Here is a 16,701-nt window from a genome sequence, read left to right as displayed (position 1 = left end):
CGTAGTGATGAGAACTCCGTGGCCAAAATAGCAATGTGGCTGAGTACTAAAGGACGCCGACCACGAGGACGACCAAAGATGCGCTGGCTCGACAAAATTAAGGCGGACATGAAGACCATCAACGCCACGCCAGTAGACGCCCTGGATCGAGCCAAGTGGAGAAGACTTTGCAGAACAGCGGACCCTGCAATAGCACGGGACAAACGCTAGGATGAAGAAGAGATCTTCCCTAGGTATTTCGCTGGAATCCTCATTCCGTGGACAGGTGAAACTTAATTCAGTTCCAAAAAATGTCCTCAAAAAGCAAACCACGGCATCACCTTATTCATTAATCTCCAGAATTTTCCCTACATAGTGAGCAACTGACTTTTTGCTGCTGAATCTAGCCAGAATCCAATCTCCACTTTGAATGTTAGTCACCGAATTTGTTAAGCTTTTTCGACTCATGCTATCTTGTTTCAGGCATTAATACCATGTCGTCTACATCCTCCTCGTCAGAAGACATGATATCCAATGCCCTATCATAATCAATCAACAAACTGAAGTAACCTATCTTTATCAGATAAACCTTCAAAATAAGAGTTAATGAGAGGACTCTAATTAAAAGACCTAGTATTATAAACTTCGGTGTTTTGCAACATTTATTTAAGAAAGTTTAACGCAAGAACTGCCAGACAGAAACTAAAAGTTTAACGCAAGAACTGTTAGACAGAAACTAAAAATTCAATCCATACTTCAACCTCGTAGTCTGGGGTAAGTGCGACAGGGGGTCGCACTTACCCCAGGCAACGGGGTCGCACTTGCCCCGGAAGGTAGGAATGGATGGTTACGACGGGGAAAGTGCGACCCCCCATCTAAACTAAATATAATGACCCGAGTTCCTAAATTTAAAGTAAAGCAAGGAAAACCAATTCATGAAGAAGAGAAAACAAGATATAGTTCTTACCTAACACCTCCGATGCGTTGATTCAGAGGAAACTGCGGTATAGCCTCTCCTCACAACCAACTAAGACTACGAGATGAACGGACGGGTATATTTCCTAAGCATGTGGAACGAGAAATTAAGGGATAAGTATTACAAAGTCGTTGGCTCTGGTTTCATTACTATGTGTAGAATATGTTGCACGACCGCCACCTGCTTCAAGAACGGAAATACGATTTTCCTGAAGGGGGGTCGCACTTACCCCGCAGTCGCACTTACCCCACCTCACCTAAATGAGAAAATATTGGCGAAATACAAATCATACGCATTCAGTTGTTGGCTATTTGGGTTATTAACAATAAAAAAATGTTTTTAGGTCTAAGTCCGTAGCGTAAACTTGGCTCGTTCACGGGGCAGGTTAACGCAACGCTAGACCGACGCTTGACTGATGCTCAAAATAGTGTAAGAAAAGCCCCAATGAAGCAGCATTCGTATCAAATGACTTTAGGCGCGCCAGTTATAGTACCTCTGTTTGGAAAAAAATGCACTGCATAAACGTGCTGCATGCGGTGTGCCCTACACATTCGGGTTTAATGTCTTGCGTCAAGCGCCTTCTGATAAACAACAGTTTTTGTTTTGTTATCAGGCGCAAGATAAAGCGAATGAAGCTAAGTAAAAATAGCGAAGCGAAGCAGGGACGCAGCGAGGGGGTTTTTTGGGGGTTAAAACCCCCCCAAAAGCTCAGAGAATCTTTTTATAAAACATTTGGTTATTAATATTAGGGGGACGGATGAGTCACAAAATATTTAACTGTTCACACAGCCGAAAAAACATTTTGAACCTTTTATCCTAAAAAATGTCTGGGGAGGGCCCCCACACCTCTCGCTTACCTTGGCGAGTTTTCTATACCCTACAGACCCGCCAGTATTAGCTGCGCCTATCCTTAATTCCTAGCTGCGCCCTTGAAGCGAAGGAAGAAATACAGCGGATGGTTCACCGACTCGTAAACATACCACATATTATTTACCATGAGAAAATCTTAGGTTTTCACTGACACATGAGAACAAACATCACAAAAACTGAAAGACTAACCATGCGATTTGTTAATCGTTATCACGAATGCAACACGAATTGGAAATTGAATACGTTTAAGCTCAAAAGGGCATATAAGTTGGGATCACGGATTCTTCGGATTGAGAACTTCCTCATCCTTGAATTTTCCTTTGAGTATAGTGGCGTGAATCACTTTCACTATCAGTTTTTAAATAACCAAACACGTTCCGTTGGATAGTTTTGGTTGGTTTAGGTTTCGAAAGATCATGAACACAGAGCCTACCTTTAGCTGTACATCGTGCCGTGGTAAGCCAGGTGCGTCCAAGGACTTTAAATATTCAGATAGTTAGTTGGTGACTTCGTCTTCGTTAATTACAAAGTTCATGCAGAGTACACGGACATTACTGATAATCAACAATTGCTTGGAGATTTGTTTACACACACGGTAGTTATGTGTTTGTTGACAACTCAATTCGAGCTGAGCTTACCTCTAATTCAATTATTTTAATACTATTTTAATATTACTTTAATATTTTTAACATTTTTGAACATTCAACTTTTTTTAATGTTGTTAAAAATATCAGTCAATACATTAGTAAAAACGAAAAAAATCTTATTTTTTTGACCGTCTTAACAATCAACTCCTAAAAACATATCGCTAAGATAAAGTTGAATTTTTTTGGTGAACTTTTCCTATTTTTTAATGTCCTATATGTTATCCGGGGCTGAGACGAATCCAAAGAGCCTAATGTCACTAAAATCGGTGCAGCCGTTCTCGAGTTATAAGTGTTCTAACTAACACGATTTTCGACTTTCTAGTAGTGGTGAGAGTGAGCAATGTGAGGTGAATGATTATAAGGAGACACAAAACGAATTGCGGAGGTCTGGACGAGTCATAAGGAAACCGAATAGGTATTCCGACTCGAACTTTGCTTAAAATTGTATTAGCTTGAATCTGGGATATGCCCATTATTATTGTAGTAATGTCTTTTGTTAAGTATTCGGTGTTAAGTCATTTCTTATCTAGCCAGTCTGTTAAAATATAAACCAATCTTGTCATTTGTTTTATTGTATCTTTTGTCAGGTTGACAGTTATCATGTCGATTGTCATTTTGCTATTGTTTTATTATTTGTCAACTAAGAGGGGAGAGTAGTGTTATGTTGGCAGCCTGCGCGCTGTGAGTAGTGTTATGTTGGCAGCCTGCGCGCTGTGAGTCATGTGGGCAGCCTGCGCGCTGCCGAGTGTTACGTCCGGGCAGAGTGCTGTTCGGGCGGTTGACGAGTTGAGAGAGGTCGCAGTCTTTCGTTACTCATGTCTGTGAGACCCAAAGTGAAATAAAGTCTAAAAGCCAAAGAGTAAGATTGTTCTTCTTGTAGACAGCTTCCTTCGACATAATACACGGACATTACCGTTTGTCAACAATTGCTTGGAGATTTGTTTACAAACACGGTAGTGAAGTGTCAACTCGAGCTGGGCCACGGCTGGGCTTACAATCAGCTCGAATTAAATTTTAAAAATGTAATTTCAATTTAATTAATATTTTGAATATATTTAGTAATTAAAATGTTATATTGTTACTAAATTCAGTTATTAAAGTGGTAAAAACAAAACAAATTATTTAATTTGTAGTTTTGACCGACTTATCAATTGTTGTGTTACTATAACTCCTAAAAGCATGTCCATAGGAAAGAGATGAATTTTTACCCAATACAGCGGACCCTGCAATAGCACGGGACAAACGCTAGGATGAAGAAGAGATCTTCCCTAGGTATTTCGCTGGAATCCTCATTCCGTGGACAGGTGAAACTTAATTCAGTTCCAAAAAATGTCCTCAAAAAGCAAACCACGGCATCACCTTATTCATTAATCTCCAGAATTTTCCCTACATAGTGAGCAACTGACTTTTTGCTGCTGAATCTAGCCAGAATCCAATCTCCACTTTGAATGTTAGTCACCGAATTTGTTAAGCTTTTTCGACTCATGCTATCTTGTTTCAGGCATTAATACCATGTCGTCTACATCCTCCTCGTCAGAAGACATGATATCCAATGCCCTATCATAATCAATCAACAAACTGAAGTAACCTATCTTTATCAGATAAACCTTCAAAATAAGAGTTAATGAGAGGACTCTAATTAAAAGACCTAGTATTATAAACTTCGGTGTTTTGCAACATTTATTTAAGAAAGTTTAACGCAAGAACTGCCAGACAGAAACTAAAAGTTTAACGCAAGAACTGTTAGACAGAAACTAAAAATTCAATCCATACTTCAACCTCGTAGTCTGGGGTAAGTGCGACAGGGGGTCGCACTTACCCCAGGCAACGGGGTCGCACTTGCCCCGGAAGGTAGGAATGGATGGTTACGACGGGGAAAGTGCGACCCCCCATCTAAACTAAATATAATGACCCGAGTTCCTAAATTTAAAGTAAAGCAAGGAAAACCAATTCATGAAGAAGAGAAAACAAGATATAGTTCTTACCTAACACCTCCGATGCGTTGATTCAGAGGAAACTGCGGTATAGCCTCTCCTCACAACCAACTAAGACTACGAGATGAACGGACGGGTATATTTCCTAAGCATGTGGAACGAGAAATTAAGGGATAAGTATTACAAAGTCGTTGGCTCTGGTTTCATTACTATGTGTAGAATATGTTGCACGACCGCCACCTGCTTCAAGAACGGAAATACGATTTTCCTGAAGGGGGGTCGCACTTACCCCGCAGTCGCACTTACCCCACCTCACCTAAATGAGAAAATATTGGCGAAATACAAATCATACGCATTCAGTTGTTGGCTATTTGGGTTATTAACAATAAAAAAATGTTTTTAGGTCTAAGTCCGTAGCGTAAACTTGGCTCGTTCACGGGGCAGGTTAACGCAACGCTAGACCGACGCTTGACTGATGCTCAAAATAGTGTAAGAAAAGCCCCAATGAAGCAGCATTCGTATCAAATGACTTTAGGCGCGCCAGTTATAGTACCTCTGTTTGGAAAAAAATGCACTGCATAAACGTGCTGCATGCGGTGTGCCCTACACATTCGGGTTTAATGTCTTGCGTCAAGCGCCTTCTGATAAACAACAGTTTTTGTTTTGTTATCAGGCGCAAGATAAAGCGAATGAAGCTAAGTAAAAATAGCGAAGCGAAGCAGGGACGCAGCGAGGGGGTTTTTTGGGGGTTAAAACCCCCCCAAAAGCTCAGAGAATCTTTTTATAAAACATTTGGTTATTAATATTAGGGGGACGGATGAGTCACAAAATATTTAACTGTTCACACAGCCGAAAAAACATTTTGAACCTTTTATCCTAAAAAATGTCTGGGGAGGGCCCCCACACCTCTCGCTTACCTTGGCGAGTTTTCTATACCCTACAGACCCGCCAGTATTAGCTGCGCCTATCCTTAATTCCTAGCTGCGCCCTTGAAGCGAAGGAAGAAATACAGCGGATGGTTCACCGACTCGTAAACATACCACATATTATTTACCATGAGAAAATCTTAGGTTTTCACTGACACATGAGAACAAACATCACAAAAACTGAAAGACTAACCATGCGATTTGTTAATCGTTATCACGAATGCAACACGAATTGGAAATTGAATACGTTTAAGCTCAAAAGGGCATATAAGTTGGGATCACGGATTCTTCGGATTGAGAACTTCCTCATCCTTGAATTTTCCTTTGAGTATAGTGGCGTGAATCACTTTCACTATCAGTTTTTAAATAACCAAACACGTTCCGTTGGATAGTTTTGGTTGGTTTAGGTTTCGAAAGATCATGAACACAGAGCCTACCTTTAGCTGTACATCGTGCCGTGGTAAGCCAGGTGCGTCCAAGGACTTTAAATATTCAGATAGTTAGTTGGTGACTTCGTCTTCGTTAATTACAAAGTTCATGCAGAGTACACGGACATTACTGATAATCAACAATTGCTTGGAGATTTGTTTACACACACGGTAGTTATGTGTTTGTTGACAACTCAATTCGAGCTGAGCTTACCTCTAATTCAATTATTTTAATACTATTTTAATATTACTTTAATATTTTTAACATTTTTGAACATTCAACTTTTTTTAATGTTGTTAAAAATATCAGTCAATACATTAGTAAAAACGAAAAAAATCTTATTTTTTTGACCGTCTTAACAATCAACTCCTAAAAACATATCGCTAAGATAAAGTTGAATTTTTTTGGTGAACTTTTCCTATTTTTTAATGTCCTATATGTTATCCGGGGCTGAGACGAATCCAAAGAGCCTAATGTCACTAAAATCGGTGCAGCCGTTCTCGAGTTATAAGTGTTCTAACTAACACGATTTTCGACTTTCTTTTATATATATAGATGAACACGACAAAAAGGAAACGTCAATTGATGACAATATTTTTATCTAATTTTTTTGGTACTGTTTTAATTTAAAAAAATAACTGTTTTTTGCACCAAAATTTTAAGCAGTTTTCAATAGGATCTAAGGTCTGCAAATTTCATTTTAATTAATGTTCTTAGGAAATATAACGTGTCTTCCGCCTATTTGTCGCCGTTATTATACAATGGCGGTTAATAAATGTTCACCTCGGAAAAAATATGAACAGGGCGGTATTATAGATAATTGGATTAATGACATTAATCCGAGAGCGAAGCTTTTGCAGCTATGAGACTCTCAGGAGGCCCCAATGAGGAACTTCGGCTGACAAAAAGATCCACGCGTAAGCCGTAGTACTCAGGCAGAGTGAGCATGCTTCTTATATTTGGACCTGATACAGAAGCAGAAATTGGGGAGGAGTTTTAGAGATTGGACGAAAAAATGACCTCCCCAGGTGCATTATGGAATAGACGGAACATTGGCATGATGCCTACGATCGAACTGGAGTTATCACATTCTTTAGCAGGAAACTTAAGACGAGTGGAAGGCGAATGCCTCTATAAAATGGCAAGCACTCGGTGATGACGTTTGTCTCATTGCTTTTCGTCGCTTCCACGTATATAGTATATTTCCACTATCAGGTAGATGGTAGATTCCCGACTGCTTAGAGTTTTAATCGTACAGTATGAAAAATTGTTTTTTTTATATTATAGGTGATGAATTATTATAATGAATGATTAAAGTGATGATGAATTGAAATTGAAATGAATGTGAAAGTGAATAGATGATGAATTATTATGTTTAATTAAATATGTTATGTTTAATTAAATTCACAAGTAAAATGTTTTAAACTGGTTCTTCGCGAACTCAGCCTCTGAAACAAGAGCGTACCTAGGATCAAAACTAGGGGGGGTAAGCCATGGTTTTTCAAGTTGTAGGTAAGATTTAAGCATGGAAAAGGTGAATGAAATCAACATTTTAAGGAAACTGTAACAGCTGTTTATTAGTTTTTAAAATTATTTGCTTGAAAAAATATTATTATTTTCCTTAAAGACATTTGCATTTTTTGCTTCTAGGGGGGACAGCTGCCCCCTCCTGCCCCTCGCTGGGTACGTCCATGCTCTGAAATCAGCATCAGTTATCAAAACTAATAAATATCCCGGGCCATTACGACCTCAACCAGCACACCGTATTGAAAATTGAAATTTTCTTTAAAAATTTACAATCCGGATATGGATAATTGGCAATTGCTGAAGCTATCTGTGGTATTTATGTACAAAATACTTATTCCATAGCCACTGGAATGAAATTCCTTTAAAAAATTTGCTATGGCAGTTTGAGGCAACGCATGTCACACTACAAAAATCACTTCCTTGAAACTGTGTGATTATAATTTTTTTTTCGAATATTATGTCAAAAACTGCCTGCAAATGATATTTAAATATCACAAACCGAGATATTAACGTCTGCTGCAATGCGTCTAAACCGCACTGATTCCATAACGTGAGCCAAAAGGAAGAAGGAAGGAAGAAGTGGAGCCGCTATGTTGTCAACACGGAGCGCTGTAGCTCGTCGAAGTAAGTCTATTCCGATAGACAGACTATCGCCATTGGTACGAGGGTGATTTGATATGTCCGTGACTATTTAAACTTTTCTCGGGTTTCCGTGCGGGTAAGATATTCGAAGAGCGCCGTCGCGACGTTTCGCATTCCGACTCGTCACCCATTCTCAAGGCTACTTCATTCTTTAGTAGCCTTGAGAATGGGTGACGAGTCGATACCCGAAACGTCGGCGCTCTTCAAAAATCTTACCCGCGCGAAAACCCGAGAAAAGTTTAAATATTCTGTTCGCCGGGAAAGTGTAAAATCAAACATAAGTCCGTGACTTTTTAAATAAAATATATTTTTTCGGCAAAAAAAGTGTTTTATGGCTAATGTTCTAGTTGCTAATGCTCTATTCTGTGCTAGGCCAAGGTTCTAATGCTAAGCCGAACCTCGCTCGAGAATTTACTTTTTATTGTCTACGGCTTGTATCCTAACACCTTCCACCACACGACTATTAAGGCGGCTTGCGGAGTGGCATACATATGCTGATACGTTCTTTTATATTATAATTTATATTTATTTCATTTTCTAGTTATTTATGTACTTCTATGAGCTCCTGGAGGACTCCTTTCACTTCGTAATTAAATCTCCGTTCCAATCTATGAAATGCGAATCGAAATGTGGTATTATGCATGACAGTTTTCGCCAATCATTCTAGCCTTAATGATTGTCACGTTTTATTTTTCCTACATGCATACAATTTTTGTCCAAAAGATGATATGTTGGCTTATACTTGGCTAATATTACTCTTGCTTCTCGTTTTCTTCCCCAAATAGAGTATGTGGAGTATGGAGATGTTTATGCGACGACACATCATGAGGCAGAGAGATTTCACAAGCTCGACTGTTATGAGAGTAAGTATTTCTCAACCATAACTTTAGTAGTTACTATCCCGAGTAAGAATGATTTTGTGTTATGCCTCCGGTAGGCCTATACCGAATGATTAACATTGATTTTCAGTATGTAATATTTCGAAGTCTGACGCGTGTACGGCGGCGGAATATACATGAATTTATTTATTTATTTATTCACTACATATTGCTTTAAGTACGCTATTGTCTCGTGGTAGCATGAGATTTAAATAAATGAAAGAAAAGCCAACCATCTAAGAACAAATTAAAGAGAAAAAAATACACCTTTAGTATAAAAAAATATTAATTTGAATTCCATACAACTAAAAAATGAAGTTGGAACCAAATAACCCAATTTCTAACTCTCCCTAATAAATAAAAATGTCATCAACCAAGAATCGATGAATATTTACTCTTAAAAATGTTAGCGTTCGCGGGGAGGATCTTAAAAATCCATCGGGGTACCTCTTTCAGTCCTTTACTTGGTTCCTGAATCTTAGTTTCACTTTAATGTTGTCAATTTGGAATTTTCTTTGGTCTCCTGGCATATTTCACGAGTATCTTCTTCGCATAGGATTTTTAAATATTGTGTTGGCAACCACCAGCCTGTAGGAGTGGAGACCAGGAGAGGAGTGAAAGGGATTCGGGTTCGAATCCCGGTCAAGGCGAATGATTTTTCCTCTGTGGATTTTTCGCACAATTCGTGCATTGCGGGTGACTCCGTAAAAGTATTCACCGTGGCTGGTCCCGGTATACTTAAATAACTTAATGAGGAGACGGAACAACGTTAAAGGCCACATCTCGAGACATGATGGTCTGATGAAGACAATCGTTGAGGGATAAGTAGATGGCAAGAACGGAAAAGGAAGACTTCGAACAAAATATATGGAACAAGTACAGAGAGATGTGAATGAGAAGAAATACGCAGGGGTGAAAAGATTAGCTGATAGGAGAATTGAGCGGAGAGCTGCTTCAGTCCAATTTTAGGATTGTTGACCAGTGATAATAATAGGTCTTCTGGGCTTGACTCCACGTTAGTCCATTTCTTTGGACGATTGTTTCGCAGGGCTTATTCTCAGCTTCTTTAGACCACTGCACGGAAAAAAAGGTTTGATTAAAACTATCAAACTGGTGTGATGGGGAGTATATTTGTCAAATATACTTAAACTCTGATGTAAATTACGAAGCACTTGATCTAATTTATCAGTCGCTCTTCATAAATTTCACCGAACATTTTGATATTTCATAATTTGGTCATTAGTACAAATGATATTTTTAAATAACTGCATAAATTCGATACGCTTCAGAGTTTGGTTACTTTCATCAAAGCTATGATTAATTTTACGAAACTGCTTGCTTGTTTGATAACAATTATCAAACTCAATATTGTTAACCAACATTGGTTTGATAGAATTTACTAATCGCGTTTCGTGATCTATTGAATAGAGTATCGTCCCTGTTTTGTTAACACTAATACACAATTGCAGTCGAAAGAATCCTAGACAGACCTTAGTTAAAAGATAGGTTGGTAGAAATGATTTTATTTTCATTATTTGTGATGGCGACAACGTTTTAATTTTGTTTACGTTATTTTACTGGCTATTTCTTCCTTAATGTGCAATGTTATCCATAAGCGGGTGCATCAAAGACAATAAATACTAGACTAGGTAGGATTAGTGCAATTATGGGCATTTCATTTTCAATTGCTTGCATTACGAAGATCATGTTTCATTGAATGACTAAGTTATTTTGCATTTAACATCTTAAGAATCATAATTTCGTAATATCTTGCTACTAAAGGTTGCCATCCCCTACTCACAAGATGATTTAATAGCGTATTATCATGCTATTGAAGCTGTAAGGAGAGTTTGTGCATTCCGACACATTAAAACTTTTATTAGAGGTATTCCTGAGGCATAATTATTCGCGATCATGTTGAATAATCATGTGATAAAAGTCGTCATACTGGACCATAGCCACCTAGAGAGATGACTACACCCAATCCATGATAAGGATATCATCTATCACGTTATAGTCAACCTACATCGATATAAAAAGCCTGCAATTTAAGTTTTTTTGCGTATCTGCACAAAATATTGATATTTAGTAACTACATAATGCAATTGTGTGCATCAAGTATTCCTCTTCATCTTAAAAAGGGAAACTGTAGTCAAACCTTATTCACATTTCAAATCGATGGTTGATTATTCACAATATTAATATATTATGGCGTTTTTACATGATGTCATATGACAACCGATTTATACTAGTTGTTAGAGTCCGTTGCTACCACGCAGGGGGGCCAAGTTTAAAGCTTTCTACAGGCAGTAGAATTTATCAAACTTAAGTAAAATCTGATGCTTTCCCGGCGAATATATTCGAAAAAGGCTATTCGGGCTTCCAACTGGTTTGGAACTATTTGTTTGGTTAGTAACTGGTTTGGTAATTGTTACCGATTTTTTAAATTTTCCATGTGAACCGAAAAGTTTGATAAATTTCATCAGAATTGGATTATTCTAATTTTTTTTCAGTAAGGGTTTCTGATCCATCTTATTTTGCCACCTTGTATACCATACCATCGATTCAGGTTGCACGTGATTGGCTATTGGTGTATATTTTTTTCTGGAAAGGAAAAAAAGTATTGATCAGGAACTCAGTGATCTGAAAAAGCCGAGTGCAATCCTGGCGAAACTGTCGTCCAAAGAAATGGATCAACGCGGAAGTAAGCCCAGAAGATCTGTACTATGTTCACAATCACCCGCGGAGACCTACTGAAGGATCAATACATATATACTTATGTTAATTACACCCCAGCCCTTAAAAAACTGAATTTTAGCCTTGGAGGGTATGTTCTCTATATTTTACGAATATATTTGCTCACGCTTTCATTGAAATCGGACTCGTGGCTTAGGATATGATATGCCAATACACACCCGAAAACTCCTATTCATGACCAGTGCTTTTATGAAAGAAGGCCACTAAGCTACAATCCTCCAACATTTCCTCGCTCATTCTCCTCTCATATTTCCTCCGCAGAGGTGGAGAAGCCCGATCGCCTCCACTCGAGACGGGACTGGGAGTGGGACGAGGACGAGTTGGCGTTGGAATCCCCGGTGGATGTCGTGGTTCTGAGGGACGGAGGCCATTACCTCTTCAACTGTCAGGGGAGGCTCGAGTGCCGGGCCACGCTGAGGTTAATTAAGGGACGAAGGGAGGCCTGCGACCTGCGTGAAAACTTCTACGTCGGCAATGACGGAAATGTTTACGAGGGCCGCGGCTGGCATGTCGCCCCCTACGGGCACCTACTCGGCCTCAGGCGCCACGCTATCACGGTGCGCTTCCTCAGCTACACCTCTCCTCCCGCACTGCAAGCCTACGCGATGCTGATCAAGTTCGGAGTCTGGAAGGGGCATTTGTCGCGTGACTACAAGGTGATCGCCATGGGGCGGCTCTTGAACGACAGCAGGTTCTCAAGCGATGGACTTGTCAAGACCGTGGAGGGCTGGGAAAGACGCACGGATGTCGCTCGGTTGTCTACTCGGTGGGAGTTCGTGGTACCCCATCGTCTGACACTCATTTTCAGGGAGGAATGGAACGGATCAACTCCAAATGGGATCCAATCGCGGCCTCCGAAGAATGTCGAGCTCGTGATGATCAGCGAGAGCGGGGAGGGTTGCAGCAGCCGGGCGGAGTGCTCGGCTTGGATCAAAAGATATCAAGACGAGCGAATCCGAGCTGACGGAGACCTCGAGCACAACTTTTACATCACGGAGGAAGGCGAAGTCTTCGAAGGTCTTGGGTGGGATAGTGGGGCTTATAGTGAGTTGAATGGCATTACAGAAGACTACGTGAGCATCCAGCTATGCGGAAAATTCACTAGCATCCCACCTTCCAGGAAGGCCATCAATTCACTGAAGCTTCTGGTTGCAAGTGGCGTGGAGCTGGGGATGATAAGGCTCGATTACAGACTGTTGCCCAGCTCTCTGGGGTCGGCCTTTCAGAAGTACGCAGAAGGTTGGTCCGTTAGGCCTGATCGTATCTGATGGCATGCCTGCTTGAACTGAGGTGATGTCCGAAGGTTAGTCAACAATCGGCGCAAGGCTCATGTTTAACGTAGCAATTTGGATATTCACGGATTTTCATCTTCCAAAACATGAGAACACTGCAAAAAGAGTAATTTTAGACGATGGAGGTCCCAGATTTATCACCTAAAAAGAACGTGTTGCCGCAAAACTGATTCTTGCTGAATATGTACCATTCTCTTAAAAAAAACATTGATTGCCTCCTTACGACGGAGATACATTGAATAAAAGCATTCTGGTCAGTAGATAATTAAAAGCTTAATAAAAAGTGTATTACAAGCACATAAATATTTTTTATAGCCCTGTATGATTTCATATATCCATGTTAGCTGTAAATCTATTATATGTAATTGCTAAGGTGGTATCCTACAATGCGGAAAACAGATAATTTACTCCAATTTGCCAGGGTTGAGAGCCGAATAATCGTCAAAAAGTAATGTTAAAAGTATTTAGTAGGTAGAGAAATAAGTTTCGAGTACTATTAGCTCTTTACTTACTCGGATTCATTTTCTCGAACCGTGACTCACAGAAAAAAATAGTCCAAAATTTAAAGTTTTACTTTCACATTCAACGAACGTAATGGGCATAATTATAGCAAAGTATTATCTTAACCTTGCCTAAATCGCCGCATATTTGCCTCATATTTTTCCACGTATTCCTCATTTTTCCACCGCAATTTAATCTGTATTATGCTTTATTTGCGTAAATTACCACTTGCAGCTAAATATTTTATATTTAATCCTTCAATGGGATGACTAATTGGTGCTGATATAAAATTATAATCACGTTAAAATATTCCTCACAGCATTAGGCAATTAAAAATTGAGGCAAGGAATTTCAATCCCTTCTGCAGGCCATCATCCACTTTCTTCTCTTATTCTTGAACACGGACTTAAAATAATCTCTTGTTCTTGACCTATGGAGCGTAAACACAAACCTTTGGAAATGCATTGAAAATTGAGGCACTTGAACAATGGTGCACTAAACGATTTATGTTGTTGTCGTTTAAGTTTTTCCCCTGAAGATCCATTGTTGCTTCGATGAATACTAAGAGTTGGATAAGTGTATCGCATTAAAAATATATAATTTTGTTACGTATATAACAATAAACCTTCTCTGAAACTAATTTATTTACATTGTTCAAAGCAATCAACTTATTTGCAAATAAGTCCTTCCCAGCCCCATGACACTTCCTATCCCACTCAATGGGGAACCCATGGTCTTTTATTGAAGTCGTTTCCTCAACCTGCCGCACGTTTGCCGGAGCGGCGCCACGTATTCTGGAGGGCAAGAATTAGCGGGTAAGTTAATTTCCGTATTGTTGAGCGCATACTACAGGTGAGTGGAAATAGTCATTTTTGTAATTAATTAAGATTAATTTTTCATTTATTTTCGAATGTTAGTCTTCTGCATTATTTCCTTATTGTTCTACATTAATATTTCGTGGATATATATCGCGGATTTACTGAAAAAAGGAAAATTCCGTGGACGTGTGTGGTACCGCGTTGCACCACTGGTTATATGGCCACAAGACTTCGGGGATTTCGCTTTTTAGAGTCCCCAAGGACCCTGAGAAGCGATGAAATAGCTGTACGATTCCTTTTTTTGATGGGCTAAAGCTCCAAAATTTATACATATTTTAAATTACAGGTTCTGCTGTTCCAGTGGTCAATGTCATTCACAGTGGAGGAATGAAGTAATACACTGAGAAAATGCAAGAAGTGCGACGGCTTTCATCAACTATTCATCATTCTCTCCTACTAAATTGAATCTCTTAGAATGATTAGTATTTAGAAATAGAAATTAGTAATAGAAAGAATTAATATAAATGTTAAATTGTTAGTACTTAAAATTTATTTTTCATGACATTACCTTGCATTGATTGTATAAATAATCTCAGTTTCAATAGCATTGTGTAATCATTCTGGAAATGTAGATTTGATGTGTGTGTACATTATATAAGTTGGAAAAATGTGAATCGTTTTCATTCTTAATACCTCTTTCGATGATTTCTTTTAATGCAGCTGTTATCGATGGTGCGTGCAACTCTCATGAAAAGTACATTTACCGCGTATTAGCCTGTGGTTTCTGTCGTACTACTCATCTTACTTTTGGGCGAGGGATAATATTTCAGATTTGCCAGCACCTGAAAGTGATCACACATCCGCAAATCCCTCGGATTATATCCATTCCACTGTTTTCGTGGAAGTTTATTCGGAAATTATTTGCAAAATCTCTTTCGTTCTTATCTTTCATACATATGAAAGATAAGAACGAAAGAGATTTTGCATGGTATTTTACTTCCTTAAATCTCAAATTATTCCTTTGGTGAGTAGGCAAGCATCGTTATAAAATAGCCTTAACGGTAATAATGGTACTTCCGGAAATTATTCACCCTGTTCAACGATTAAATATGCCTATTCTATACCCGCAAAACGTCCCTAGGATAGAATCATTTTTTAGGTTTGCTGTGCCCTGCCATTATTATTATCACTTGATCGAGACTCAGGAGATTAAAAACATTAACATACGTCACTTCATAAGAAGTATTTCACTTCGGCCTTGGTAAGAAGCCGTTTGTGTTTCTGATATTATATTTGTTAATAGTGTTTGAAAGCAAGGAATAACATCTATATTCTCATAAGGCCGTGGAAACATGCCGATAGGCTCAGAGGCAATGGTGCGTACGTAGCTTCTATGACAGCTTATATTAACGTTTACCACAAGATAGCTATAAATAATTATTTCCTTAAAAATACCTTTCCTCACTACATAAGGTTTTAACTGCTGACAATCTTTCGTTATGGCTGTAACTGATTTTACAAAGGTATGGAAGCAGACGAAGCTGAAATCCAACGCCTTCCATTTGATTAATACTCACGTATGAGAACGATTTCTAGGTATTTTTCGCTATAAGATGTTAAGTGCATATGAACTTGTTAACTAGTAACCACTGCCGATGTGTTTATATTCATTTTTGCCATAAATTAGTTCATAATTACTGAAGTATCGTATACAGATACGTAGGAAACTTGCCCTTCAGGATAGGTGGCGCCCCTACCGGCCTCAACAGGAAACGGCTTCATTAAATGACCATGCCTGAACGGAGAGTGTCCAGACCTTCTCATATTCTAAGACCGTGGTCCTTCCTAATCTTCCCCAACAATCCCCTTACTTCAAATAAACCGTTGGCAACCAAACATACACAAAATTTGCACTCAGGCATAGCAACTGTAATCATGTCATACATCGTATTTTCAAGTAGCCGATAAAAAGTTGTTTTTAAAGAACAATATCTTAAAAAGCATTAATCATTTTTCGACGAGAATATTTGGGTACAGTGGGTTCTTTTCCTAGTTGTTTTAAAAATTGTACATATTCCCCATTGTATCTCTACGTTCGTGATATGACTTTCAGCGAGTTATTTTCAGTTGCGCATTCGCAGCGTATAAATGCATGCGTAATAAATTGCACATTCGCAGCAGTAAAAAATATGTACTCTTCCGTTCGGCACCTTGGCATTTCGATGGTGCTTTGGCATAGAACTGGAAGAAAATCTTGAACATCTAGATCGATTGATATATGTTATAATATTTCAGTTGACAAAATAATATGTACCTTCAAAAGAGTACCCTTATGAACTCACGAAAGTTATGAAAAATATATAATTCACTGCTTAAGAATGAGTCTGCTTCAAATCACCGCATTAGCAACATAATTTGCAAATTACTGTGTGTCCATGAGATTTTTTGGGGTTAATTACCACAAAAATTTACGACAAAACGGCATATTTTTACAAAAATAGACCTCACAGATATATCTGCTTATG

General features: G+C 38.8%; 1 protein-coding gene across 1 annotated transcript in view; it reads left to right on the top strand.

The window, feature by feature from the left end:
• Positions 1–13,391, top strand: part of LOC124156478 (peptidoglycan recognition protein 4-like) — a 28,796-nt gene extending 15,405 nt beyond the window's left edge. The window contains exons 3-4 of the mRNA XM_046531048.1: positions 8,716–8,793; positions 11,827–13,391. Of these exons, the coding sequence (XP_046387004.1) occupies positions 8,716–8,793; positions 11,827–12,833 (1,085 nt within the window). The 3' untranslated portion in view covers positions 12,834–13,391. The remainder of the gene's footprint in view (positions 1–8,715; positions 8,794–11,826) is intronic.
• Positions 13,392–16,701: the final 3,310 nt, after the last annotated feature.

The sequence above is a fragment of the Ischnura elegans genome, chromosome 3, assembly GCF_921293095.1.
Source record: "Ischnura elegans chromosome 3, ioIscEleg1.1, whole genome shotgun sequence".
Classification (NCBI taxonomy): Eukaryota; Metazoa; Arthropoda; class Insecta; order Odonata; family Coenagrionidae; genus Ischnura; species Ischnura elegans.
The sequence above is the reverse complement of the archived record's forward strand: the minus strand, read 5'-3'. Positions and strand labels throughout refer to the sequence as shown.